Source organism: Tribolium madens, unplaced genomic scaffold (assembly GCF_015345945.1).
Source record: "Tribolium madens isolate multiple individuals breed KSU strain unplaced genomic scaffold, Tmad_KSU_1.1 Scaffold_1;HRSCAF=32;Tcas5.2_LG8, whole genome shotgun sequence".
Lineage (NCBI taxonomy): Eukaryota > Metazoa > Arthropoda > Insecta > Coleoptera > Tenebrionidae > Tribolium > Tribolium madens.
Genome location: NW_025400984.1, coordinates 3,004,179 through 3,029,522, shown reverse-complemented (window position 1 = coordinate 3,029,522; position 25,344 = coordinate 3,004,179). Strand labels below are relative to the sequence as shown.

Below are 25,344 nucleotides of genomic sequence, written 5' to 3'. Positions count from 1 at the left end.
ACAGGAATCTGTCATGTCAGTACTGTCGCGAAATTTAAAATGTTGGCGCCAAACGTGCACTTTCCGTAAGTATTTTACTTTATTGTTGAGTAAATAAGGCGCAAGTCATTTCACGACGTTTATTTCAATTTTTGGTTTGATATTACAAACGGGTTGCACACAAAATCGTGGGGGTTGTTAGCTCAGGTTGTGCTTAATTTAATGTTAGAGCACACTTAAAGACCTATATACAAAAATGGTTCGTGCATAATAATTAAACCGAATTTATACAGATAAAACACAGGAATTTGTAGAAATGAAAACTATTCATTGTATAAAGTTGGTATATTTTGTTTACACTGTAAACAATTCTTACAATCTGTCGCATAAAGTCTATAAAAAAATAGCGTTGTTTCCCAATATTAACATCTGACAAGAAAAAACAACTCGCATTAAGCTGCCAAATAATCACAAACATAATACTTAATAAATGACAAAAATATACTTATCAAACAAGACAGGTAACGGCAAAACAAAACACTTAATTAAAAAAATATAAAAAGAATAAAAACTCTTAACAAAAAATTTAAAAAAACATAAGAAAAAATCACTTTACTGCACTCTCCTGCAGTAAAACCCTAATTCGCGGCATTTCTGGCACAAGTGCTGAGGATGCACCTTCGACTGGTCAGAAACGTCCAATCCGTCCGGCTTTTCCAACGGTCTCTAAACCCAAAAATTAGTCACAAACCAAAATATAGTTTACTACAATTTCACCTGTTTATGCGGATAAACGTTTATTTGGCACTTGATGCAATCTTGTCCGATATTCGCCCACGAATTCCCACTCATCCACTTCCTTTTGCATTTGGGACATTTAAATTCGCCAAAACAGCGCTTCCGGCCTTGGTAGGGGGTCTTGCCTTCTCCTTTAGGACGCGCCTGTTGCCAAAAATAATTTTGATGAATTCAAAGAATAAGCGGGAGGTGGCGCAACGAGTTAGATGTTGCGACTACGCGATTTCCGTAGAATGGTAAAACAGTTTTTTAACGTTTCGAATGCGTCTTCAGTAGGGTCTTAACTGATCCACTGTTAGCGAATGATGAGCTCGGGTTATGATCATGTGATTAAAACCCACTTATCTGTTGTCTCTTCGCAACGGACAACAGGTAATGATCTGACGCTAATTGATTTACTGAAGAACCACACTTTTTAAAACAAACAACAATATTTAATTAACACTTACGCTGAAAATTTAACGTTACAATAGTGAAAAATCGCAAACTTCAACTATAAGTACAACCTTGATTGATATCGTGCTCGTTTTCAATATTAACGATAACGCTGAGTGTTCTCAGATTTCTCACATCTTTTCACATAATAGAATCCGTGAAAAACTCTCAAGTATAATTAATTTACAAGATTTCGGTTAAACTTTGAGACATACTGAAAATTATTTGGAATCGATTTTCACCACTGAATGACACTTCTCGAATGGTATTGATGTATTTTTAAAATTGTGATTCTACTCCCATCCGATTAACGAAAACTCCGTTTTAGAGTCACTGCTCTGCAATAACTGAAACTGAATTTTTACTGAAACATTTTTTGTCGATATCGATAAGTGGGTTTGAGTTTCATAAACAAACTCAAATTCTCGTTTGAATGATAACAAAAAAGCGACGACTCGAAACTAAACATACAGAAAAATTTATCATCGACACTTCAAATACTTGACTGATAAATGTTGGCACGTTGTGCTGACTTAAAATTTATTCCGATTTATTGTTACAAGTTAGTAAAGAATTAAGGATGTATGTATAAGATCCTCTTCCTCCGTTTCCTTTTTGAACAAAACATAAAAAAGTGCCAGGATTTAAATCAAGACAAAAGCCTTTTCTTTGAATGTTTACACCAATAATCGAACATGAAAATAAATATGGCAAGTGCTGACTCCAAGACTAATTTTCGACGTGAACGTTTAAACGATTTCGTGGAAATTGAGCTGAATAAAACGAAACGTATTTCTTGGGAAACATTAGACAAAACAATGATTAGTCTCCAATATTTTCTAATTGAAAACATATTGTTATTGGTTTAATAGATTTTTTGTTATCAAAACGAACAAAATTCCTTTTGAGATTCTTTTTTATTGTATCTAGAAAGCTTTTAAATTTTTGCAAAAAATAAAACTCGTTTTTCCACAAAGGCGGGATGAACTTGCTTGCATTCTGATTTACTTGTTAATAGTGAAAAAAGATCTAAATTACATTTTGATGATACACATTTTATTTAAAAATAAAAMTAATTATGTCATTCGCAGTCATATATTACAGTCCGCTTTTTAAGAAACCTTAGCTTTATTAGCATGTGTAGGTTCCTTTTTATTGTATCTAGAAAGCTTTTAAATTTTTGCAAAAAATAAAGCTCGATTTTCCACAAAGGCGGGATGAACTTGCTTGCATTCTGATTTACTTGTTAATAGTGAAAAAAGATCTAAATTACATTTTGATGATACACATTTTATTTAAAAATAAAAGTAATTATGTCATTCGCAGTCATATATTACAGTCCGCTTTTTAAGAAACCTTAGCTTTATTAGCATTTGTTTGAATGAATAAATTATATGCAGTTAGTTACATATGTGTTAAAATTATTATCTAGCGTTATATTTATTAATTTTAAAAGCTTACTCGTGCGCTAATCAATTAACATATTGCCGCCCCTCAAGAAAATTTCAAATGACGCCCCTGGTTATCTACACTACAAAGCATCACCCAAATTTATTCTTGAGAATTACAATCACAAAAATAAATGCTCAAGAACTTTAAAATAAAAATTGGGCAATGCAAAAAATACAGGAAATCATCAGTAAAAAATGTACAATTTTGAAACAGACAACTAGTTTAAAAAGCAAAAAAGTTTCAGGGTCAACAGAATAAAAGTAGAGAGAATTCTAAAAAATAGCAGAAATTAAACAATTCCTGTTTTTTCCCGGTTTATACAGGGCATGTGTGCTGTTTTTGTTTCTCTATTGACAACAACTTAATTGCTAATAAATAGTACATAACATCAGAGCTTAAAGCATAATGTGATAATAGATTTTTGTAATATTTTAAAACGTAACAACACAACTTTGAAATTACTCTTTATTTTCTCAACAAGAAGATTTGGATCAATATAAAAACTCAATTAAAATTGTAGATTTTGGAAGCTATGGTTATCATAAATTTAATTTCAAATTAACTGATCCAGAATTTTACTATATTAATGTATTTATTAAAAGCATTACATCTGTTAAAAAAAACTTGCGTTAGTAAGACCTAATTATTTGGTTTAGTTTAGTTTATAATAAATTGTTTAATAAAATTAAAAAAATTTGTTTTTAACTTGTTTTTTTTTTTAATTTTATAAATTTTTGGTACCATTTTTTCGTTGTTTGGATTCTTTTTATAGTTGGTTACATTATTATATGTACAGTTGGTTGCAATAAAAACGGAAAATTGATTTTTCTTTAGAATGCAACAGGTCTTGTCCTTGTCAATTTAGTTGTCAATTTGTCATCTGTCGCATTCAAATATTTTTTTCTCCAATGCCACACTTAAATGCCGAGAGCATCCAATGCAAATCGAGATAATCAATTAGTTGAGTATTTTCGTGAAAACCCAATAAGTAGTGAATACTATAGATTAAGCTATTGTTATAAATCTTTATAAAAATCTGACAATTTTTTTTGACATTTTCCGATTTTTTTGCAACCAAGTGTACATGAATAAAAAAACTCAAAAATATTATATTAATACAGATTTCATATTTTTCTGTTCACACTCTTATTGTAAATTGCGCAACCTTGACTACGTCTAATTGTCTCTGAGATAAATTACATAAAAAAAGTAAGATTTTTGCAAAGCAATGAGCGAAAAATCGTGTCTTAAGTATCAATATTTTATACATTTTAATCGACCGGACAAGAGTTTTGGAGTCGTGCAGTACACCATTATTTATTTTATAGCGACTCCAGAAAAATCGTTTTGATCATTAATAATAAAAATAAACGAAAAATTTAAAACGTAATAAAACAAATTCTCACTGTTTGTGAATAAGCAATTCCCGAACTCCCAATTAGAACCGGTTGTGTGATGATTTTTGAGCCGGAAACTAACACGATTTTTTAAGAAGCATTTGCTGACATAATTTACTAAAAATGGAATTTAGAACACTGCACTAATTATTATTATTTCACTAATTATTATTTAAGGCCGTGTGCCAATCCGGTATAAAAATAGCGCGAGTGTTGTTTAAAAATTTTGTGACTTACCTTGGGACAATCTTTAATGTAGTGTCCTTTCTGGAAGCATAAGTGGCACATATACGACGCTGGTGGCCTTTTCAAAGTGCGTTTATCCAACACGAGATCAGCAAATTGCTCAGTAAGATCGCTCAGGGAAAGCGTATCCTGCGACGGACTGAAGTTTATACAGGGCGAGATGTAAGTACTCCACGTCGGAGACAGGAGTTTGGGCTGTAAAAAAAATCCCTGAAGTGGAAATTTTCACAAAAGGAATTGAAAAATACCTGAAAAGGCTCAGCTTGGTGCGCCAATTGCATCCAATTCGTGGTGGAAAACCGACAATTCATGGTGTCTATCCCCCCGTGAGTGTTGTTCGTCGGTTGACTAAGAAAATTAGCTGTGGGGGCCATTTTTCTCAGCCTGAAAAAATCCGGGTCAAAAATTTCGCCATATTATGGCCGGTTGCATGCAAAATAAATAAATAAAAAAAAAACAGTCCAATCACCTGGTTTCAAGCACATCAGGGTCAGTGAAAAACGACAACAAATCGACCATTGTTAGTGCAAAACTGAAAAAGCAAAAAATTGAGGATTTCGTACCAAATTAATCTGGAGCACGTGTGATCCTGAATCAGCTGGTTTTTCAGGACATGGCAATTATGTAAGACATTGAAAGGTGGTAAGCGTGATCCAGAATAAGTCGCACGTGTCCAGGAAGGCAGTGTTTGTTATTATTTCAAACGGGAACAAGAGCATCAAGCAAACGGAAGGGAGTTTATCACAAGCAAGAAGCAAAATTTGGGTACCAAATAATCAAAGGGCTTGACTTACCAGATTCGGGTTTCGGTGGTTAATGCTCCTTATGTGTTCATACCGATGAGCGATCTGCGAATGGTCCTAGGGTTTTCTGGATGCGTACAACGTCATGGTTGGGGCGGTGGGGGGACTTCAGCTCGGCTTAAAATAAGTCAAGAACTAAGCTGCCTCTTTTGAACGATATTTTATTGCTGTAATTGTTATTTTTTTATCAAAATTTAAACCGGGATTTCGCGTTTCGCGACCAATGAACAGTTTGGTAATCGGGAGCTTTATCGCAAAGTTGCTGACGATAGCCGATTTCCAATTCTTTATCAGCTCTTTGAACTGAAAAGAGTAAAATGACACCTTCTTTAATAACGAAAAAATTAATTATTTGAATGCAATTTTATTTAATTGTTTGCTAAACACACTGTTGGCATGTATACAAAGTCAATTTTTGAGCCAGCTATGTATAAGTTAACAATTCAAAGTTATTCCAATTGTTCAGAGGACTATAAAAATAGACCAGTATTTTGTCCAAAAATTAGGACTGAATGAATTTTTGTTCGTGTTTAAAACTCATTCATTATGCTTTTGATAGAGGGTTAAAAGTTTAATTAAAAGGAAATTAATTTAAATTGCTAATTGATTAAATTAAAGAGAATTGTAAGAAAAGACCAAAGATGGTAATTTGCAATTTTCTGGGAGGGTCCAGAATGGTCATTGGCCCAGAATTCGAAAAGGAGGTGCTTGTCCTCCCCTCTCTTATGGGAAAGGCCACTGGAACAAAATTATGTAACCTTTGAATTCATTCGTTGCAAAATAAACGAGAAATTGTTTAAAAATTAAAAAAGATCCATTTTTGCTTTACGTTTTTTTTCTTACGATTCATATCATATATCATATTATGCGTTGAAATGATTTTTTTTAATATATTTCATGCTTCACAAGATTTCAATATTTTTCAATGCCAAAGAAATGGAAAATTGTAAATTTGATCATTTTTTAATTTTATTTTTTACTTACATCTTGAAAAAGTCAATTTTTTGCAACAGTATGTCCCGGGATAGGTGAAAATGACTCTTGTAAAAGATAAACAATGCTCGATTTAAATTTTCATTTTTTGAGATATAGCCCTGCTTGGTTAAAGACTAATTTCTAATATAATTTTAATTTAAAAACATTAGGTATGTCTTGGAAATTTTCAAAAAAACTTATTTTTTGGTAAAGTGCCTTTTATGTGATAAATACGACAAAAAGTTATTATTTTTTTTATTCATAATAAAACAATAACTGTTAAAAAATATTTTTTTGATTTGTGAACAAACAAAAAAAATATAAACATCCTAAAAGACACTTTACTTCATAGAAAAAAAAGTTTTTTTGAAAGTTTCCAAGGCATAATTGTTTCTTTAAAACTAAAATTATGTTAAAAATTAGTCTTTAGCCAAGCACAGCTGCATTTCAAAAAAATTAACTTTTTTTACAAGATTCGTTTCACCTATCCGGGGACACACTGTGTGGAAGTTCTTTGACTCAAATTGATTAAAATAATACGATTTTTTTACGTAAAAATCATTGTTTTGACCAATGTGTCTCTTTATTTTTATTTGCATTTGTAATCTAAAAATTAACAAAAAAAAAACAGAAATCTACGTAAGTTTAGTATTAAATCAAAAACTTGTAAAAACAAGTGAAAATTTATGAATGACCCTTGCGATTCTGAAGTTCATTCATAACGCAGGATGGTGAAGAAGATTTCCAACCTTCTACGAAATGTAATTAGTAGATACCGAACTCGCAATAGGATTAGGTGGTAAAATTTTAATAATCCTCTTTGGATTCCCCAAATTACCGACTACTTCCTTCATACAGTTATAAAAGAACAAAACATTGCATCCTGTACCGCCGTTTCAAGAAAATATAATTATGAATGAAATATTTTTTTTATTTAACAATTTTTACTTGAGGCTTGCTTTAATTATTTAATGTAATTATTACAAGAGCTATTTCTTTCTACTGTGTTAGTGTTATAAATATGAAAATTGTAAAAAAAAATTATTAATTAATTATACCTACAATAAAAATGATTTATCCGCAAACGTCACAAAAGTGACTACTTTTATTAGTAAAAAGTTTTCCCTTTCAAGCATGGAGTAAAAATTGTGTTTTTTTCGCTTAAGCGTTTTTACTTTTACCATGACATTATTGACATTTACCAATGTTGTTTTTTTCTTACCTCTATGAACAATAAAAAAACAACTAAGAGAAGTGAATTACGTAAAATTAAAATCGCAAACTATAAGAAAAATATTAAATAAATGCTAAAACATAAAAAAATAAGAAATCCACCACAAAAAATGCATTGTTATTGTTATTGTTAAGTTTTCTTGTTTATTATTTTGGTAAAAATTAACAATAAAACATTCGCAGAGCTATTATAAAATCGGAGATTACTATTTCCTGTTGAAGGTGGGTAATTTAGAAAGCACCCGAAATAGGATTAAGCTCTAAATCATCGCCAGATAATACAAATTCTGAAATTCCTGAAATAGAAGATCAATACAGGAACAAAGTCGTAAACATTCTAGTGTTTTGTAGGTAATGGTAGGTCGAAATGATGAACAATATTGATTAAAGCTTTGTTTTTGAAATAATTACTTGAAATATATTATTTATTTATTAGAATTTGTCAGTTTTTTTTATTCTAATCGGACAAAAAAAAACTCGAACTTTATTTTTATTCCATCAAAACTGAATATTATGCAGATACAATTAATCGATTTAAAATTATCTACTATTTCAGAAACTCCGCCTATACATATCGTAACGACATGAACGGCCATTTGACATGCTGTTTGAGAATATCGACTCGTTACCAATTTTATAGAAGCTATTGGAAAGGTTATTTAACATTATTTATTCCACAATTTCCATCCAAATACGGTTAAATATAAAGAAAACAAGCGAAAACCCAAGCAAACCTATTTTTAGTTGTTGCGCCTTCTAAAAATAACTCAAAAATTGAAATTCGCCACCCTTGTAATACCTCATGCAAGCCATGTAAATACCCCACCAATCAATAATAATTACAATGACGTCTCCACTAAAAAACCCAATTATAGAAAGTAAATAATCAAGTGAAAGCTTCGATGACGTCGCGACGCCATGACGTCACTACTTTGTGTCTATTTCAAGCCGACATTTATGCAAAATTTATAAACAATTCTCCGTTTTGAACCCCTCGGGAAGTAAATTCTGGGTTCGGCGTTGCGTGACATGTGAATTCACCTGTGGAAACCGTTGGGAAATTTATCGAAGTTGGTTTCCTCCTATTGGGTTGTGTTTCGACGGTCGCGTGCGGTTTCAGTCGGTGGAAAAGCGTCGTGAAAAGCGGTGCATTGGAAAAGGTGAAAGTTCATGGTCTTGTGCAAAATGCAAATCGGGAAGTTTCTAATCACAACGGTAGGTTTTTTGATTAGTTTTAAAGGGGTTGAAAAATGTACAATTGAACAATATCATGTTTATTTCAAACAAATTAGATCATTGCGTGCCGACTGGAAAATAAATGATTCGGCAGTCATTAGTTTTTATTTTAATCAAAAATTATTATCGATTCTGGACTAATTTTGGAGAAAAAATCGGTTTTGCCCTCTAAGGCCAATTTTTTTATTACCCCTCTGGTCGTAAATTTTCGGATTCCATTCCTCATAAATTACAACACCCAAGTGTGGGAAATTCATTCACAGATGGTTAAAATAAAGGTGTTAGAAAAGGCGAAAAAATCACTCGAGTTTCACTGGATTTATTGGAGTGTTGCCGACAATCAATCCGAGTTTTACGACTTCTGGAACGAAGTTTGCTCAACATTTTATTACTTTATTTGTTTAAACAGAAAAAAAATTGAAGTCTTGTGTTCCGTAATCAAAATATTTTGCCATAATTTATGATAATTGCAAATGATTTATTTGTTTTAGCACAATTTGTAGCAATACAAAGATATTCGTCGTAATGTTAGATAAACACAAGTCTTGGGACGTTTTCTGCACTCTTGGTGTTGAAAAAAAATCATTTTTGAGTCCCAAAATTACGTTTCAGTAAGCGTTTGATTGATTCTAACAACCCGCGTTTGCGTTTCTGGGTCAACAAGGCTGAAAATTGCTTTTGTGGTAATAACAGTGAAAAATTCAAATAAATCGTTACCAAACTAGTTTAAAAATGTCCTAGTTGTAATAATGTACAATAACCTGGCGATAATTTATTAAAAAAGCCCGAATAAATAATGCAGGAAGCTTTCACCAGACAAAATAAGAGCTTCCGAGTTTTCTCCACTACGATTTTCATGTGTAGATAACCACCGTTGCGTGGGTCGGTTGTGGTCAGTGGGGTCAAAGACCTCGCACCCTTACTGTTTTTCAGCGTTTCAGTGACCCCTGAACATATTTTTTTATCAATTTCTGAAAACTGGAGAGTCGTCTGCAATTCGTGACTGGAATTAAATGAAAAATCAATTTTTAACGACTGCTTTCTATTTTTGTCGTCGGTTATCCACGACAGTTGTGTTTACGAAAATCAAATTAAATCGATTTGAATGCGAATTGAGGGGTCCACAATTGCTTTTCAGATGAGTTGAAGCGCCGCCATGGACAAATACGAACAAATTTCGGTGGTTGGGGAAGGCTCCTACGGCTTGGTGATGAAATGCAGACACAAAGAAACCGATCAAATCGTCGCAATCAAGAAATTTCTTGAAACGGAAGAAGATGCAACGATTCGCAAAATGGCGTTACGCGAAATTCGGATGCTCAAAGTGAGTGAATTCACCTGAAAATTGATGAAAAGCAATCAGTTTTGTTTCAGAGACTGAAACATGAAAATCTCGTCACAATGATCGAAGTTTTCAGGCACCGGAAACGCTTCTTCCTCGTTTTTGAGTTTTTGGAAGGGACGGTCTTGGACGAGTTGGAGAAGATGCCGGGGGGGTTGGGGGATGAAAGGTGCAGGGAGCGGATCTATCAAGTCACGAGGGCCATCAACTACTGTCATAGCAACAATGTGAGTGGCTAATTTCGCAAAAAGTTGATTTATTCCCCTGTAGATTATCCACCGTGATGTGAAACCCGAAAACGTCCTTGTGTCTTCCCTCGGCGTGGTGAAACTCTGCGATTTTGGTTTTGCCCGTCTCGTGTGCATCTCGGGGGAGCCTTGCACCGAGTACGTGGCGACGCGGTGGTACCGCGCCCCCGAACTCCTCGTCGGCGAGTCGAATTATGGTGCCCCGGTCGATATCTGGGCCATTGGGTGTCTCTTCGCCGAGATGATGACCGGCGACCCCCTATTTCCCGGTGAGAGCGACATTGACCAACTGTACCTCATCGTTAAAATGTTGGGTGAGTTGCCACAAGGAGCACCCCCAGGTCCTCTACTATCACATTTTTAGGGAAACCGTGCCACCGACACCAACATCTCATGTCCAGGAGTTCGCATCTGCGAGGGATGATCAAATCCGCGTCCAGTGAGCCAGATTTCGGGAAACTCTTCCCCAATTGGTCGCTCTTCGCCCTTGAGTTTCTCGCGACTTGCATGAAAATGGACCCCCATGAGAGGTCCACGTCGGAGGAGTTGTTGAAGAATAGTTATTTTACCCACGATAGGTTCCCCCAGAAGTTTCTGCCGGCGTTACGCGAGAAAGTTAACACAGAATTCAACAATAATCCACTTTTGAGAAAATACAAGACTGAGATTTTGATGTCAACGGATAAGAAAGAAGAGACAAAAAGGCGAGGGGGAGACCAAATCAAATGGAGGTTTAGTCTCGCCGAAGGCAGTATTAAACGAAAGTACAGTTACGATATATTCAACGAGAGTGATAAAAACTTGATAAGTCTGTCCAAGACAAGTCAGAGACTGAACGTGGTACAAAAATCCGGTCAAAAACCCAACAACTCGTCCAAAGAAAAAGATAAGAAGCCAAGTGGGAGCAACGCCGAAATGCAAATGCTCGAAAAATCATTAGAAAGTTTAGTAAAATTCAGTGAACGTCCAGTGTCTGCGCGAAAAGAACCCGAAAGCCCGCTCCCCCCGTCGCCCCCTCAATTCCAATCCTTGCAACAATTTAGTGACTTTAGTAAATCCCCCAACGTCTTGCACCCCAGCATCAACAACATTAGTTTCAACAAAGACTTCCCGAAAAAATCCCCAAACTTGCTGCAAAGTTTAACAGTGAAATCGAACTTGAATCAAGTGCCGCTGTTGACAAACCCCCGGACTCAGTTTTTGAAAAAAATTCCGGGTGAGAGTAGTGTGACGGACCCCTGGGTGGGCTTCTCCAAGAAGAAGGAGCAAAAAGCTCGAAACGATGTTTTCACGCTTCCGAATTTACCTGGAGGTGAGTTGATGAAACGGAAAATTGTTTTTTTATTACAGAAATGTTTTTTAATTCAATACCAGCTACAGGAAGTCCCAACAAAAACCGGAAAAAGTCGGAGGCGGAGCTACTGCAATCGAACATTACCGTAACACCAGTGAGTGTCTTTTAATTCAGTTTTTTAATCCCTGACATGTAGGACACCCTCCAAACTAACTCCACGATTTTCTTTCAGAGAATACAATCATCTACCTCACAAAAACTCTCACCATCCAAAAACTCGAGTAGTTTTCCTATGATGTGATTTCATTACTTAATTTTTCTTGTAAACAGGAGCGTCTTTTGTAAACGTTCTTTCTCTTCTAGGCCTACAGATATAAGAAAGCTAAAAGGAAACTCAATATTTTGGATATTTCACTCCCTTTGTCTGTTAAAGAAAAAGGAGATTAGTTTTTTATTATAGAACCCAATTATTATGTACCATGTTATATTATTTAAATAAAGGATATATTTATACCTAATTGTGCGTTTTCATTTCGAAAAACAAAAGTTTCAGTGTGTGGTGTATGCTACCAGTTATGCAACATGCGTTAGGAGTAGCCATATTGTCAATTTTTCTTATAAACAAAATACAAAAATACAAGTTCCATACAGACTCCTAACTGTTAACGTAAAAATTGGTGCAAATACCACAAAAATAGAAAAAAAAAACAAGTTTTAATAAGTGGTGTAGGCAACTAAATATGCAATCGGCGGTGCGGGTTGCCGCATTTCAAGGAATTTTTTTTTAAATAAAACACAAATAAAGCAAAAATCGTATATTTTCATACAGGCTCCCAACAGTTTAAGTCAAAATTGGGGCAAATACAACCGATTATCATATAAATATTAAAATAACTAGACACAAGGCACAAATTGAAACAAACTCGATTATAATAAAAGTGCGATATAATACTGAAATAGAATCGTTCCAGTAGTAAAAACTGATATCATACAATTAAAAAATGCCAAACGATCACAGAGTTTTCTTTGAGATTGAACAATTCATTCGTCGAACAGTTCATTAAGTGTGGAAGAGGGGCTCCGGGGGCAGGCTTCGACCAGTTTTTCACCCCCGGTTAGGGGATTAATCCGGTGATATTCGATGAGATCACCTGCAAGAAAATGATCAGATTTCTAGCACAAATGTTCCAATTTCGCCGAATTATATTTTTAATTAGTAGAAAGTATTTCTAATAAATGCATTTGAATTTTTCATCAAGTTGTTAAATTGAGTAATTAGCTTGTTTACAACTGCAATAACGTTCTAATGAATGTTTTTATTGTAACTGCGAAAAAATTTCGATTCGAGTATTTACGTCTGTTTTACGGCTTGCAAAATAAACAAAGCGCGATATTTGCCCACAGCTGATAATGCAAATTCCACTTGATACATCATTCGGGTTAATATCTCGAGTCAAGACAATAAAACGTGTTGCTATTTGAATTTTTCGCACGCTGTGAATTCTAATGGCACAACAATTTTAAAAACTTTGCACTGGTGACTCATAATCTTTGTAATATGAGACAAAAAATCAAACCTCAAAACTGATTCTATTTCAAGAATATTATTTGATTACAATAGCACTCAAATGATTGTTTTCGATAACTCCTTTGGAAATTATTACGACACGTGTGAACATTATTTTCTTTGAATGAATGAACAGAAGAAGAAAAACAACACGAAACAAAAAATTAAGAAAAATCTGAAGAAAGAAAAAGACTCAGAGTATCAACTTCATGTATTTGATTGAAACTTCTTATCTTACATAAAATTTAAAAAAATAGGTTAAAGTGAAATATTCTTGCTCTTTCTTTTTCAATGATCATACTTTCATATATTGAATAATGTATCTGTTTAAATTCGAAATATTTTGAAAAGTAATAAAATAATTAGCAAAAAATTGCAAACAAGAATTTTTTAATGCTTTTCGCGAACTTCTGCATCATGCAAGCTGTCCCATCTTACTCATACATCCTCTATTTACAGTGTTGCCAAGCCAAAAACATAAAATTCACCAGATCAGAATTGAAAAATTTGCCCAATTTTCACCAGATTACGACAAAATCTCGCAAAAAACGCAGTTTAAAAATCTGCTTAAACTCTTAAAAAAAAAGCAAAAATTACATGTTTTTCGGCCTAATTCTGTGATTTTTCGGTTTGTTTTCAACAAAATTTTGCGAAATAATTGCGTTCCTAGCTGAAAAACGTGCTAAAATGCTCGAAAAATACAAAAATAATGTAATTTTAGACCTATAATTTCTTAATTATTTAGTTTGTTTAGCGAAATCTAGCCAAAAACCTGAGATTTTGGTACAAAAACGAGCATTTTTGGCTTATTTTTGTTCAATTTTGCTCAAAAACTAGATAAATCAAGTGAAACAAACAAAATAACATTAATATCAATCCTTTTTGTGATTTTTAGGCGTGTTTAAACAATATTTTGTAAATAACTGAACCTCTGGTTTAAAAACGAACTAAGTCTGGCGAACAAGCTACAATTTCGATTTAATTTTATAATTTTTCAATGCAATATTTCAAACTTCTTGTGTTTTTATCTCTCAAAAAGACAAAGAACGCCGTTTTTTGGGCTTGTTTTGTTGAATTTGTGACTTGTTTTTGACAAAATTTTGCAAAACAATTGTGTATCTAGCGGAAAAAGCATTTGGAAAAAACAAAAGTAATTTGTTATTTTCGACACCGTTTAATACCTTGTAAAAAACAAATAGAACTATTTTTAACCAATTTGGTGGTTTTCGATTATATTTTTTCTTGGAGAAAATTTGACGAAATAATCAAGTTAAAGCCTAAGAGTTCGGTATAAATATTACAATATAATCTTTTTTTAGTGATTTTTGACACGCTGTAGCAAACTCTCGCGAAAAAACAGATTTTTCAGCTTTCGAAAAAGGAAAAAATTATGTCATTTTTATATTTATTTATTTATAATTTTTTAGGAGTATCAATTTCGATTTAATTTTGTAATTTTTTACCTGCTTCAACGAAATTTTTAGAATTATCTTTGTTTTTATCTCAAAAAACGTGCTTAAACACTTGACAAGGGCAAAAATAACGTCGTTTTTGGTCGAATTTATTGAATTTTTGAATTGTTTTTAACGAAATTTTGTGAATTACTTAGATATGTTTCTAGCTATTCGAAAAAGACAAAAATATTTTTGATCCTGTCTAATAAAATCTTGTAAAAAACAAACAGAGCTATTTTTAAGCAATTTGGTGGTTTGTGACTTTTTCGAAAAACTTTGACGAAATAATCAAGTTTCTAGTTGAAAGCGTGAAAAATGCTTGAAAACAGTTTTTTTAGATATTAGAATTTTTACAACAGTTTTGTCCAAATCACCAGATTAACATGAAAATCACCAGATCTGGTGCAATTTCACTACACCTGACAACACTGTCTATTTATTCAAATAAAGCAATCACACGCAGCATTCCTGCGCCTTTACGTCAGTCATCACTTACGTAGCGTTTCATGCTCAACTTGATTGTTGCCTAAAAACTGGTACTTGGGCCCCGCACTGACCAAATAATGTTTGCACTTCTCTTTGGCCCTGTAGGAGATCGCATATCCCCAAATCCTCTCCGACAATCTGACCAGAAAGCTCCCGTAAGGCCGGTCCAACAACAACTTCTCGGCTTCGGATCGCGTGATCAGGCCATGAAACCACGATTCCGCGTTGTTGGACCGGTCCAAACCCGTCCATTTGGGCCTTTCGTGGCTTTTGTACCATTCGATGACGGCGGTACGACCCGGAGGAACTCCGGTGTTGACCGTGCTGTAAGAAGTGTCGATTTCGAAATTCGATGTCAGTCTGTGTTCCTCTCGGGCGCGGCGGGCAATCTCCCGGATTTGCTGCTCAGCTTGCTTGGCTTTGCGCTCTTGAAAAAAAATGTCAAATTTGGCAAAAAAAGGGAAAATTGTACCTTGTTCCCTCCAAAGCTGCTCCTGTTTTTGCTCAGCCTCCTCCGCCTCCTTGGCCACTTTCTGCTGCTCCTTTTGTATCTTCTGGAAGATTTCACACGTCCTCTCCTCAGTCAGTCTCTTCTCCCACAGAGCTACCCTCTGCGCCACCTTCTGCGTATTCAACGAGATCTCTTGCAAAACATCCCTCGTGTCAATCACATGAAACTTATTCTTATTCTGGTACGAATTCAAACTATAATTAAAATGATTCGGCTTGTTGTTCTTCTCCCTTAACTCATCCACCGAGTAATAAATCATCTCATCGTCGATTTGTAGCTTCGGGGCTTCTATTTCTTCGATTTTGGGGGTGAGTTCAATGTAGAGTTGCTTCCGCAACTCCTCTGCTTCCTTTTCGGCCATTTTACGCGCCTTTTCTATGGTTTCCTCCTTGAGGATCTCCTCGATGGTCTTGTCGTCTTTGTGTTCGCCCAAGACCCACACCCATGGCTCCCCATCTTCGCCCTTGAGGAAACTAACGGTTTTTTTCTTACTCGAGGGTTGGATGGTTCTGGGCTCATCGCCCAGTTTCTCGTTCCAGAGTTTCCAGCGCCGGACTTGCTCCTCTCGCATTTTGCAAAAGAGGGTCTGTTTTTGGGCCTCGTCCAGCTCGGCGAGGATATCGGGATCGACGTACATATCCCGAAGGATTTGTTGCAACATTATGGGCTCTGAAACAATTCCAAATTATCTAACTTGATTGTTATGTCTTGAAAGTGGAAAATTTTGTTACATAAAAATGCTCTCGGTATGCTACGATGGGTACATTTTTTATAAGTTAAATAGACCAGAAAATGTGACATGGGACAAGTTTATTGTGTTGGCGGCATTGTTTTATTCGCTAATTTCGTGCAATGAGACTTTGTAAAATCAAATAGACATTTAGATGCGAATAAGCTAAACCGGTCACGAAGGCCATGACAAATCGGTTAATAAATGGTAATGGGTGTGGGTTTTTATAGACGAATAAATTTCGCATAAAGAGGGAGTTGAGGACTTTAATTGAAAGTTTTGTTTCAAAAAAGAAAAAAATCGTGACGAAAAACAAACTGGATTGTTCGAGTATTTTGATAAAAATGAGGTTTAAAAGGATTAAAACTTGTCTGATGATCTTTTTGTTCTCTGTTAACACTAAAATTGCAAAAACAGGAATTCGAACAATTTAAAGATCAAAAATATAGCACATAAAACTTTAATTGCCATTCTAGACCCTGAAAAAGCCTTTATATTATTATTTCAAAGAAACAAATTAAAATTTAAAAAATTTAAAAATTGAGATAATCTCAGATCTCTATTATTATTTGATCTATATGTTAAAAAAAAGAAATTAATTTCATAAATATCAGCAACTAGTTGTTAAAAAATAAGTGAAACCTCTAACTCACAAAAAAATATTTTGATTAAAAATTCTCTATTTTTGACGCTTCTAAAACTATTCCAAAAACTTGTTGAAATTAAAAGTAATGAAATATTTAATTATGCTTCCATAAATCTAATTTCAGACACAATTTAGTTTTTCATACAAAGAAATGTGAATTTTAAATTAAGACGCGTTCTACCTTCATTTCATGGAATTTTAAAGATGTTTCAAAAAAAAATTATGGCAAAAAACACTGTAAAGTGATTAAAAGTAGAGTCTAAAAGGATTAAAATACGCTGCTTTAGACATATTATCGCAATTTTTAAGCGTATTAGTTATCAATAAAACCTTAAAACAAATATTTTACAAAAAATGGAAGAATTCAAACACTATAGTTTTACAATAAAATTAACAACCAAAAATACAAAAATAAGACTTTCTTCATTTACATTTTGATTTGTCTCGAAAACGGGAGTTAAAATTGTATAAGAAATACAAAATTTTAGTAAAATAAACTGTAAAAAAAACAAACCTTCAAAACCTTGAAAACAAAAATACGCAAAAAAATTACTTTCACTGTAAATTCTACTTTTCAAGATTTTAAACCCGTTTTAGTAAATTACTTACATCAAAATGTTAAAATTAAAAATATTAATAAAAAAATTGAAAACGAAATTGAATTTTTTGTGTTTTGATAAACAGAATTTTAACGTAAAGTTGAAGATTTATGACTTGTATTTAACTTTCATTTCGTGGAATTTTGGTGTTTAAAAATTAAAAAACCGCAATCAGCTTTCTCATTTTTAGAATATTAATTTAAATTTTTATAATTTTGAACCCGAAAGTATTCTGGTTAATCTGATTTCCGTTTCTATTTCCACTAAAGCCTCTCTTATCTCACTCACAAAGAGGTGGTCTCAAACCACTTATGTTTCTTTGAATTGGTTTAAAAATCCTCCTTGTTATCGAACAAATACCACAATGGGTGAGGCAAGGATTACCCAAATAATAAGTATCTACCACGAGCTTTGAACCGTGACTGGAGCAAATACACTTATCAAGGCCTTAAAAAAGGTCAGATTGACTTTCACTCACTGTTTACAATTTTACTTAATCACCCTGTATAAATGCAAGCACGACTGCGAGGGCAATTTCCCCACGTTTCTATAAATAAAGCGATAATTTTAACCGAGTGGTGACTCAACTGGATACCCTTTTACGTGCAACCCTTGTTGGAAAAGGGCCAAGACTTTTTTTCTTTGATTGGCACGCCTGTTTTTACCATATTTGGGTGCAGCATGTCTTGAGTATGATGATTCATTCCTCTGTCATTGCGAAGTTAATTAATTTTTCGCCAAAATTATTATTTATTAAACCAATTTGTACACACGCACTGCGAAAATAACTTTCACTCAAACCTTGGTAATGGTGATTGAAATAATACCAGATTATGTAACAACCTGTTCACAATAATATTTTTGAATAATTTATTCAAACGCCCATTATATGGTCGGGACAACTTTTATTTATTTTTTTCTAGTTATTTGTTATATAAAATTGTGGTTCGATGGGTGTGTTCCCTCGGCAATTATTGCAATTTTCTGGTGTGGCACGCACAGCTCTGCTCAAGGGCCACTCTTGTCGCGACCCGCATGACCAAGCAGACGCTTTTAACAAACATTGGACCAATTAAAATGGCTATTAATTTGCCAAGAGCTACGGCCTCGTGACCTTAAAAGTCTGTGAAAATTGCAACTGTTACAAACTGCATTGCAGTGTTTTTTTTCCAAAAAAATAGAAGTAAAAGATGCAAAATTTTAATATCGTAGAACTCGTAGGAGGAATCAGAAACTTGATGTTTTACAAGAGGTAATTTTAAATTTTAAATATTAAAAATCTCTTGTCACAAAATGAGGTTTTTGGTTTTACTTAAACTGATAAAAATCCTGATGTTATCAAAAGCAATTCTGTTATTAATTTTTCAAGGCTAAAAATTATCTTGTTTTTTCTTTATTTGGCTTTTACACAATATTGACACAGTTATCAAAGTTGAATTTCCCCAAACTTAAATTATAAATTGCAAAATAAAAAAATAATCTTCATTTTATTTAAAAATAGTACTCAAAGAAACTCCGGTCAAAAATATAAACTCAACAATAGTAAAAATGGAATCTTAAAAAAGAAAAAAAACATTTGAAGATTAAAATTGACAAAAATTATAAAAAATCAAATGCCAGAATTGATCAGTTTTAATTAAGATTTAGAACAGCTTAGAAAAACCCTTTCAACATAAATTTAAAAAATCAAAAACACAAAAAAAAGAAGACAGAAAAGCGATTTCAATACTTTTTTTTATACCGTTTAAATAATTGTCTACTATCATTAGTCTTAAAAATTGAAGTTTTAAATTGTTGAAATTAGAGCTGAACACTTCTGAAAATTAATCTGACATATTTTTGTTTTCTTATAAGTAAAAAATGTCAAAAAATTCTAAAAAAAGACAGTACAAACATAAAATAGAACGAAATAAGTGGAAAATAGATCATAAAATCCTAAGGTATAAATGTTTTTTTTTTTTTTAATTTATAATATCTCAGATAATAATATATGTTTTACAATACAAGTAAAATTGTACCATTGATTTTACGTCAGATCTTCAAAAGTCACATTTTTTTTGCTTAACTTGACTCAGTGTTAAGAAAAGTCATTTATTTTTCTATTGACTTGTTATAATCTTTGTTATTTGACTTGCGTAAACTCTTTTGCTTTGTCCGAAATCAAGAGATAAATAAACTTTCACTGAGTCAGAATAATAATAAAGTTTTAATTACAAATTTGTGCGTTTCAGGTTAAGTAAAAATTTTATTCCTTTGTAGTTTTGGTACAAAATCGAAAAAAAAATTCTCCTCTTAAAAACTCAATCCGGGTAGAGTTTCTATATTAGATATATAGGAACTCTAAATCCGAGGACATAAACCTCGTGCTATAGCTATCGTCACATTGGCAACGTCGCGTTTTTTGGGGAAAAATTGATCATAAAATTTTGATTTCTGTGTAAAAGAAAACTCACTTTTGAGTCAGGGGGTTTCACTATTTCATACAGAAAAAACATTGTGAGAAGTGACAGAAGTAGCGGTAACTGTATTATAACAATAAAATATTACATTCTGTAGCTTGAGACTTTTCTATGGCCACACTGGCAACTAAACTGTAATTTTGCTTTTAAGATAAATTTTAACTAAGTATTTATAAAAACTTGACGATCTTGTTTTTTGTCCAGGGCACGGGTTAAGGCTGTAAAATCAAAATAGTAATCTTGACTTACTTAAAGTGAAGGTAACAGAAAGACGATAACAAAGTCCTGAAATAAAGTTAAAAAAATAAACTAATGATTAGTGTTTAAAAAATTTGAAAAAATATTAAAATCACGGTTTTAGGACAAAAAAAATTATATTTGTCGTTTTAGGACGAATACTGAGTGTCAGGATTTTAGAACGCAAAAAAATTTGTGTACGAACTCTATTTCATCTGAAACGTTTAAAATTTTGGGTCCCGTCCACAGGACTTAAACAGAATCAAGAAGGCATTACAAAATATAAAAAAATCATCAATATTGAAATTTAAATCAATAAAAATTTGCAAATAAAGATTCAAAAGTTTTCTTAAGAAAAATTAAAAAAAAAAAACAAAGTATTTCTTGGTGGCTGCAGACGCCCCAATTGACACCCAATTAGACCACCTGGCCTACCCGCTCCCAAGCCACTTGTCTTCTAAAACCAGTTGCTTGTCCAAGTTAATTAGGCGTCACTTAAACAAACGTAATTGTCTACTGTACAAGGCAGCCTTGATTTATTCAATGTAGTTACAAATCTTCACTTGTCGTACCACTTCCGGCTCTTACTTTTCAAGACTCCATTTCCGGTCAATAAATAAACACAAACATGTGACAATGTTCATAATTCTGTTTAAAGGTAAACAAGATTCACCCTTCAACATTACGGTACAGCCGCATTCCGCTCGCATCTTCTTATTCTGAAAAGTTGTTCTTGCAGTTTCTTAATTGCCGTAGCGACCCCAATGCACTTCCTACTAAATACGGAAAATAACGGGAAAAAAGCTTCACACTTTCCAGCCGATTTGGCACGGAGAAAATTGATTAAATCATCTCCAAAGAAGCCCTTCCTAGTCGCCTCTTTATGAGTTTACCGCCATAAATCATAGGTACATACTATCAAAATTGATTAGCATTTTAACGACGCTTTAAAACTTTTATTATCACTTTACAAACTGACCTAATTTCGGCCACAACAAAAACTCTTCATCGATCGATTTAATTACAAAAATCTTGAATTTTTCACGGTTTTATTCGCAAGTCATTTAGCACCAAGGAATTAATATCTTTACCTTCTTCCATCAGGAGGTGTTGATACAACAAAACAAACACTTAAACTGGCCCTGATAAACATTAGGAACCGTTAAGTCTGATAATCTCGAGTCATTATCAATTTGTTTTGTCGAAACTTTTAGTTAATTTCAACTAGGAAATAAAGAAAGAAAAGAAAGAGTAACACCTGGTCTTGAGGTTTACTTGATTGAAACGACAAATTGGAATTACGTTTTCTAATTGGAATCAGTAAATGGAAAAGCATTTCCAGCAAGGTTCTCTCTGTTATTTATTTATTCTGAATCAGAATACAAGGTCAACGGTATCGAAAAGGAGTTAGAGGTTGATGGACTGTATCAAGCCAAATACAGATTCCGTCATTTATTTTAAATGTTAAAATGTCCATAAAACGTGTTTTGGCCTTTGTTGGAACCAAAAACCGATTCCAAGCATGAAAAATCATTTTTTACAAAAGACTAAAATCTGACCCCAAAAATTTAGACTGCATTTCAATAGAATTGTGTTGCATTCTAGTTTATTTGAAGTTGGTGTTATCCTTGGCATGCTTCCATGCGGTTACACACAAAGTATCAATTTTTTCTCAAAACATCCGCTTTTTGGTGTACATTCTCGAAGAACTGAAGGTTGGCAGTACTCACCAAAAAACTATTTTTAATTACTACGATTAGGAAGTAAACGCATCAAAATTTCATGTTAATGGGATCAAGGTTAGCGATAAAAAATGACTCAGTAATTTCGATTACAATTAAAAACTTGAGTCAGATATTCGAAGAATGGAAAAACGGTACTGCTGCTCTCGACATGCTGGTGCTAATTCGTTCTTGACATTTAACATCTCTCGCATTTAGCAGATGTTGCGAATATCTCGCCAGCTTCCCTACTTTCGACAAAATTGTTGAAATTTTCAAGTTGATCAATGCGAAAATAGTGTAATCTATTACTGGAGCACTTTCACTCATGACTTTTCGTGGGAACATCCATCACAATCAAGCAATTAAAAACAAACCATTTTAATTAATTCTCAATATTCTTGAAACCAAGCAAATCACGTGGACAAAATCGGGTGAACTTGGAGCGAGTTTCCCAAAAACAAACTTTATTTTTTTAGTTTATCTTGAACACAAGGGTCAGCACAGCATATCTAAATTAAAACAATGCTAGTACCTTGGTGGAAACCACTGTACCTGAAAGAAGGTCAAACTTTTCGTGCAAAAAGTAAATTTTCATTAAAGTCGTGACATACGCCGGAAAATAATTGATTTGTTCTAGGTTTTTCGACTATTAAAAATTCAGGTTCGTTGACCAATGACAGCAAACGATGTTTTATTTTTCTCCGATTTGGAGAAATCCTGCTGTTTCAACGTTTTCTCATTTTTCCGTCAAATATTTACATAAATCGGCCACTAACCCCAGCTCCAGTTCATTAGCAATCACACTTAATGTAAAAGGTCACACAAAAAATTCCACTTGTGACCTTTCCCTCGCCTGCGACATATGCAAATCGTTTCACAAAAGATAAAACTGCAATAATTGTGGTGATTAATCCGGCGTAGCCTCCGGAGAAATCCGGACAGGTTTTCCGGTAGCCAAGTCAAAATTTGATTTATCTCGTGTGTAGTTACTGTTATAATAAATTATATTGTCATGAAAGTAACTCAGTTCTACTTAAAACTAGTGCAAAGTTGGAATTAGAACCGTAATAACGGGAAAGACAAAATTATCATATTTTCACCCTCGTGAATTCGTCTAATTAATTTCGTTAGACCCGAGTTTACGTAACCATTGACTATTTTATAAATAATGCATAGACTTTCCTTGCAGAAAAGTAAAAATTGAGTAAAAGTTTAGTTGTAATTCCTTTGTTCGATGAGGAATAACATTTTCGGACCTTGACAATTGCGCAAATGAGAGTCTCTCGTGATATGGACGGAAGTTCTGATAAGTTTTAATGACAGCAAGAAAGTTCAATTCGTATCAATTTAAGTGCTTCCCTTTGTTGTTTCCGGTGAGGGGGAAAAGCAATCAACCCCATAATTACGCAAAATAAGTGTGTTTATGATTTATGCAAATTTAATCAAACTAATTATCACTAATGAAGGAAAGAAAGATAATACGGAAACGATAAAGTGAGAGCAATTTTTTTTAATTTTTCTTTCCTTCGTTATTTAGTTCACATGGTCATTAGGTGATAGTTTCCTGTTCAAATTTTGCTTTCATCTTCCCGTTTTCACCCACATTCATAAGTGGGTCTCGTTCAATTAAAAATTTAATTAACAATCAACACAATACCCAATTTTCAACCTTGAATTTTATCTTCGGAGGCAGAAAAATTCAAAATTTACTTCGCTTGCGGGTCATTTGCATAATAAATGGCCCCAGTGGAGCAATTAATTTTATAATATCTTGTATGTGTGGCCGGAGCCAAGTTTACACTGATGAATTTTAATCGAGCGTTTGGAACAGGAAATGTTTATTTACTATTCGGAATAAAACAACTCAAAACAGAAATGTGAAATATTTGAAAACTATGCGGAAACGAAATGTAATAATAATTAAAACAGTGAATTATTAGAGAATTAGAGAATTGTCAATAATTTCTCTTCCAAATTGGCCTATTTTCGACGATGCTATCATTAAAAATTATTGTACATTAAATTTGTAATTAGCAAAAATTTTTTATTTACATGCAAAATGAGCTTAGTCAGTCAGGTGACAAATTTGACATTACTATCACTCTTGACATTTTTACAAATTTGACACTAATGACAGATCATAATCACGATGAAAATTGTCAAATCAGTCCCGCCAAATTAATGAAATCATAAAAAACAGACGACATTTGTAAATAAAATTCAGTTCTGCCAACACAATTATTATAATTAGCATCTTGACAAAAGAGATTTACAGAAATGTTCAGATATTATTTTGACACTAATGACAGACCATGATCACACCATAAAAAATTTCGAATTTTAACAGTTCCGCCAACTAAAGAAATAAAAAAATTAAAAAACACAAGAAAAAAACTGTAAAATCTAATCCTTTGATCATCCATTAGTAGCAATTTTCCACTTATTGAGACATCAGAAACACCAATTACCTCTAAACAGCCAATAATCTGATAAAACCACAATTTAATGAATGAAACTGGGTAATAACTGTTGTTATCCTTCTTTGTCTGCAAGATTAGATCCAAGAAACAATAACCATCAAACCATTCAAACCCTTATTTCATTGAAAATGGTTCAATAAAGTGCAACCAAGCAAAAAGTACCATCTTCTTGAAGCACCAAGACACAGTTATTCCCATGGCACAGTTGGTATGTACCGTTTTCAGGGCGAAATTGTACCAAACGGTACCATCGAGCATAAAATCAATAGTTTTTCTTGCCTTACGTCAAGCACATGTGTTGGAAAAGACGGATATGTGATGCTAATGACCCATTGTTCCTCGGGATAAGTAAAAAATCTCCTATTGTTCGAAATGGGTACCCTGCCTCAAGTCGGGTTTATTATTCCAAATGCCTAACATATCCGTCTTCGGATCACATGTCTGGAGGCCAGATGTCCCCCAAATCGATACTCACCTCTTTGAAAGTCTCGAAAAGGGGCTATTATTCCATGGAAAGGCACTTTGGCACTTGCACAGCTCACTGAAGTGACTCAAATCGTGACCATGTGTGTGGTAGAGACGACGCAAGCACTAGCAGGAGTATCACAAACCCACTCTACCACGATCGAATGCCGACTGAATTGTTGATTCTTGGCTTACCAGCAGGAGGTGGCAACGATTTGCTGCGAGCAAGTGTCGGACAAATGGGGCACAAGTGCAGGAAAAATGCGTTTGATGAGGCTTTCTCCCGATATACATGTCTGTGTTTGCTCATTCAAGGTTTGTTAGATCGTCGACAATAATTCATACATGGTCATTAACAATGAAGAAAGTGATCTTTGCCGGTGAACAGAGTAATTGCTGGATTAGCAAATTCTCACGTTCTTCATTTTTATGGACTTTGGGGGTGTTGGAATTTTAAATGAAGTAATACTTTACACAGTTTTTATCATTTATCTTTATTTACTTTTTAAATGTACACAAAAATGATTTCCAGACATAAACAATTTAAC

General features: G+C 33.6%; 3 protein-coding genes across 6 annotated transcripts; 1 reads left to right on the top strand and 2 right to left on the bottom strand.

The window, feature by feature from the left end:
- Positions 1-19: 19 nt before the first annotated feature.
- Positions 20-11,956, top strand: LOC123016276 (cyclin-dependent kinase-like 4). 3 transcript variants are annotated; one of them, XM_044416572.1, is made up of 7 exons: positions 20-65; positions 9,693-9,878; positions 9,929-10,123; positions 10,167-10,458; positions 10,509-11,456; positions 11,519-11,592; positions 11,802-11,956. In XM_044416572.1, exons 2-7 carry the CDS (start codon positions 9,711-9,713, stop codon positions 11,883-11,885), a joined length of 1,761 nt encoding a protein of 586 aa, XP_044272507.1. In that variant the 5' UTR covers positions 20-65; positions 9,693-9,710; the 3' UTR covers positions 11,886-11,956. The 3 variants fall into 3 exon arrangements, with proteins under 3 accessions (XP_044272507.1, XP_044272506.1, XP_044272508.1); XM_044416571.1 differs by lacking the exon at positions 20-65 and adding an exon at positions 8,438-8,533; XM_044416573.1 differs by lacking the exon at positions 20-65 and adding an exon at positions 8,438-8,533 and having other exon boundaries at positions 11,671-11,956.
- LOC123016277 (zinc finger CCHC domain-containing protein 24-like) lies at positions 112-5,185 on the bottom strand. 2 transcript variants are annotated; one of them, XM_044416574.1, is made up of 6 exons: positions 5,102-5,169; positions 4,777-4,839; positions 4,556-4,691; positions 4,299-4,502; positions 757-921; positions 112-705 (listed from the first exon to the last, which is right to left on the bottom strand). In XM_044416574.1, exons 2-6 carry the CDS (start codon positions 4,824-4,826, stop codon positions 592-594), a joined length of 669 nt encoding a protein of 222 aa, XP_044272509.1. In that variant the 5' UTR covers positions 4,827-4,839; positions 5,102-5,169; the 3' UTR covers positions 112-591. The 2 variants fall into 2 exon arrangements, with proteins under 2 accessions (XP_044272509.1, XP_044272510.1); XM_044416575.1 differs by lacking the exon at positions 4,777-4,839 and having other exon boundaries at positions 5,102-5,185.
- Positions 11,957-12,238: 282 nt separating the features above from the next.
- LOC123016299 (SH2 domain-containing protein 4A-like) lies at positions 12,239-25,005 on the bottom strand. Its single transcript, XM_044416609.1, has 4 exons — positions 24,807-25,005; positions 15,418-16,125; positions 14,956-15,372; positions 12,239-12,589 (listed from the first exon to the last, which is right to left on the bottom strand). The coding sequence occupies exons 2-4, from the start codon at positions 16,115-16,117 to the stop codon at positions 12,480-12,482; spliced, it is 1,227 nt and encodes a 408-aa protein (XP_044272544.1). The 5' UTR covers positions 16,118-16,125; positions 24,807-25,005; the 3' UTR covers positions 12,239-12,479.
- Positions 25,006-25,344: the final 339 nt, after the last annotated feature.

Excerpts from the sequence above, each read along its gene's own strand:
- LOC123016277 (XM_044416574.1), bottom strand. The coding sequence starts at position 4,826 with ATGGTCGATTTGTTGTCGTTTTTCACTGACCCTGATGTGCTTGAAACC. Across the intron at positions 4,503-4,555 it reads ACCAAGCTGAGCCTTTTCAG|CCCAAACTCCTGTCTCCGAC; the intron begins GTATTTTTCAAT and ends TTTTTTTTACAG. Across the intron at positions 706-756 it reads ACGTTTATCCGCATAAACAG|AGACCGTTGGAAAAGCCGGA; the intron begins GTGAAATTGTAG and ends TTTTGGGTTTAG.
- LOC123016276 (XM_044416572.1), top strand. The coding sequence starts at position 9,711 with ATGGACAAATACGAACAAATTTCGGTGGTTGGGGAAGGCTCCTACGGC. Across the intron at positions 9,879-9,928 it reads GCGAAATTCGGATGCTCAAA|AGACTGAAACATGAAAATCT; the intron begins GTGAGTGAATTC and ends GTTTTGTTTCAG. Across the intron at positions 10,459-10,508 it reads CCTCATCGTTAAAATGTTGG|GGAAACCGTGCCACCGACAC; the intron begins GTGAGTTGCCAC and ends TCACATTTTTAG.
- LOC123016299 (XM_044416609.1), bottom strand. The coding sequence starts at position 16,117 with ATGTTGCAACAAATCCTTCGGGATATGTACGTCGATCCCGATATCCTC. Across the intron at positions 15,373-15,417 it reads GCAGCTTTGGAGGGAACAAG|AGCGCAAAGCCAAGCAAGCT; the intron begins GTACAATTTTCC and ends TTTTTTTTCAAG. Across the intron at positions 12,590-14,955 it reads AGTTGAGCATGAAACGCTAC|GTGATCTCATCGAATATCAC; the intron begins GTAAGTGATGAC and ends ATTTTCTTGCAG.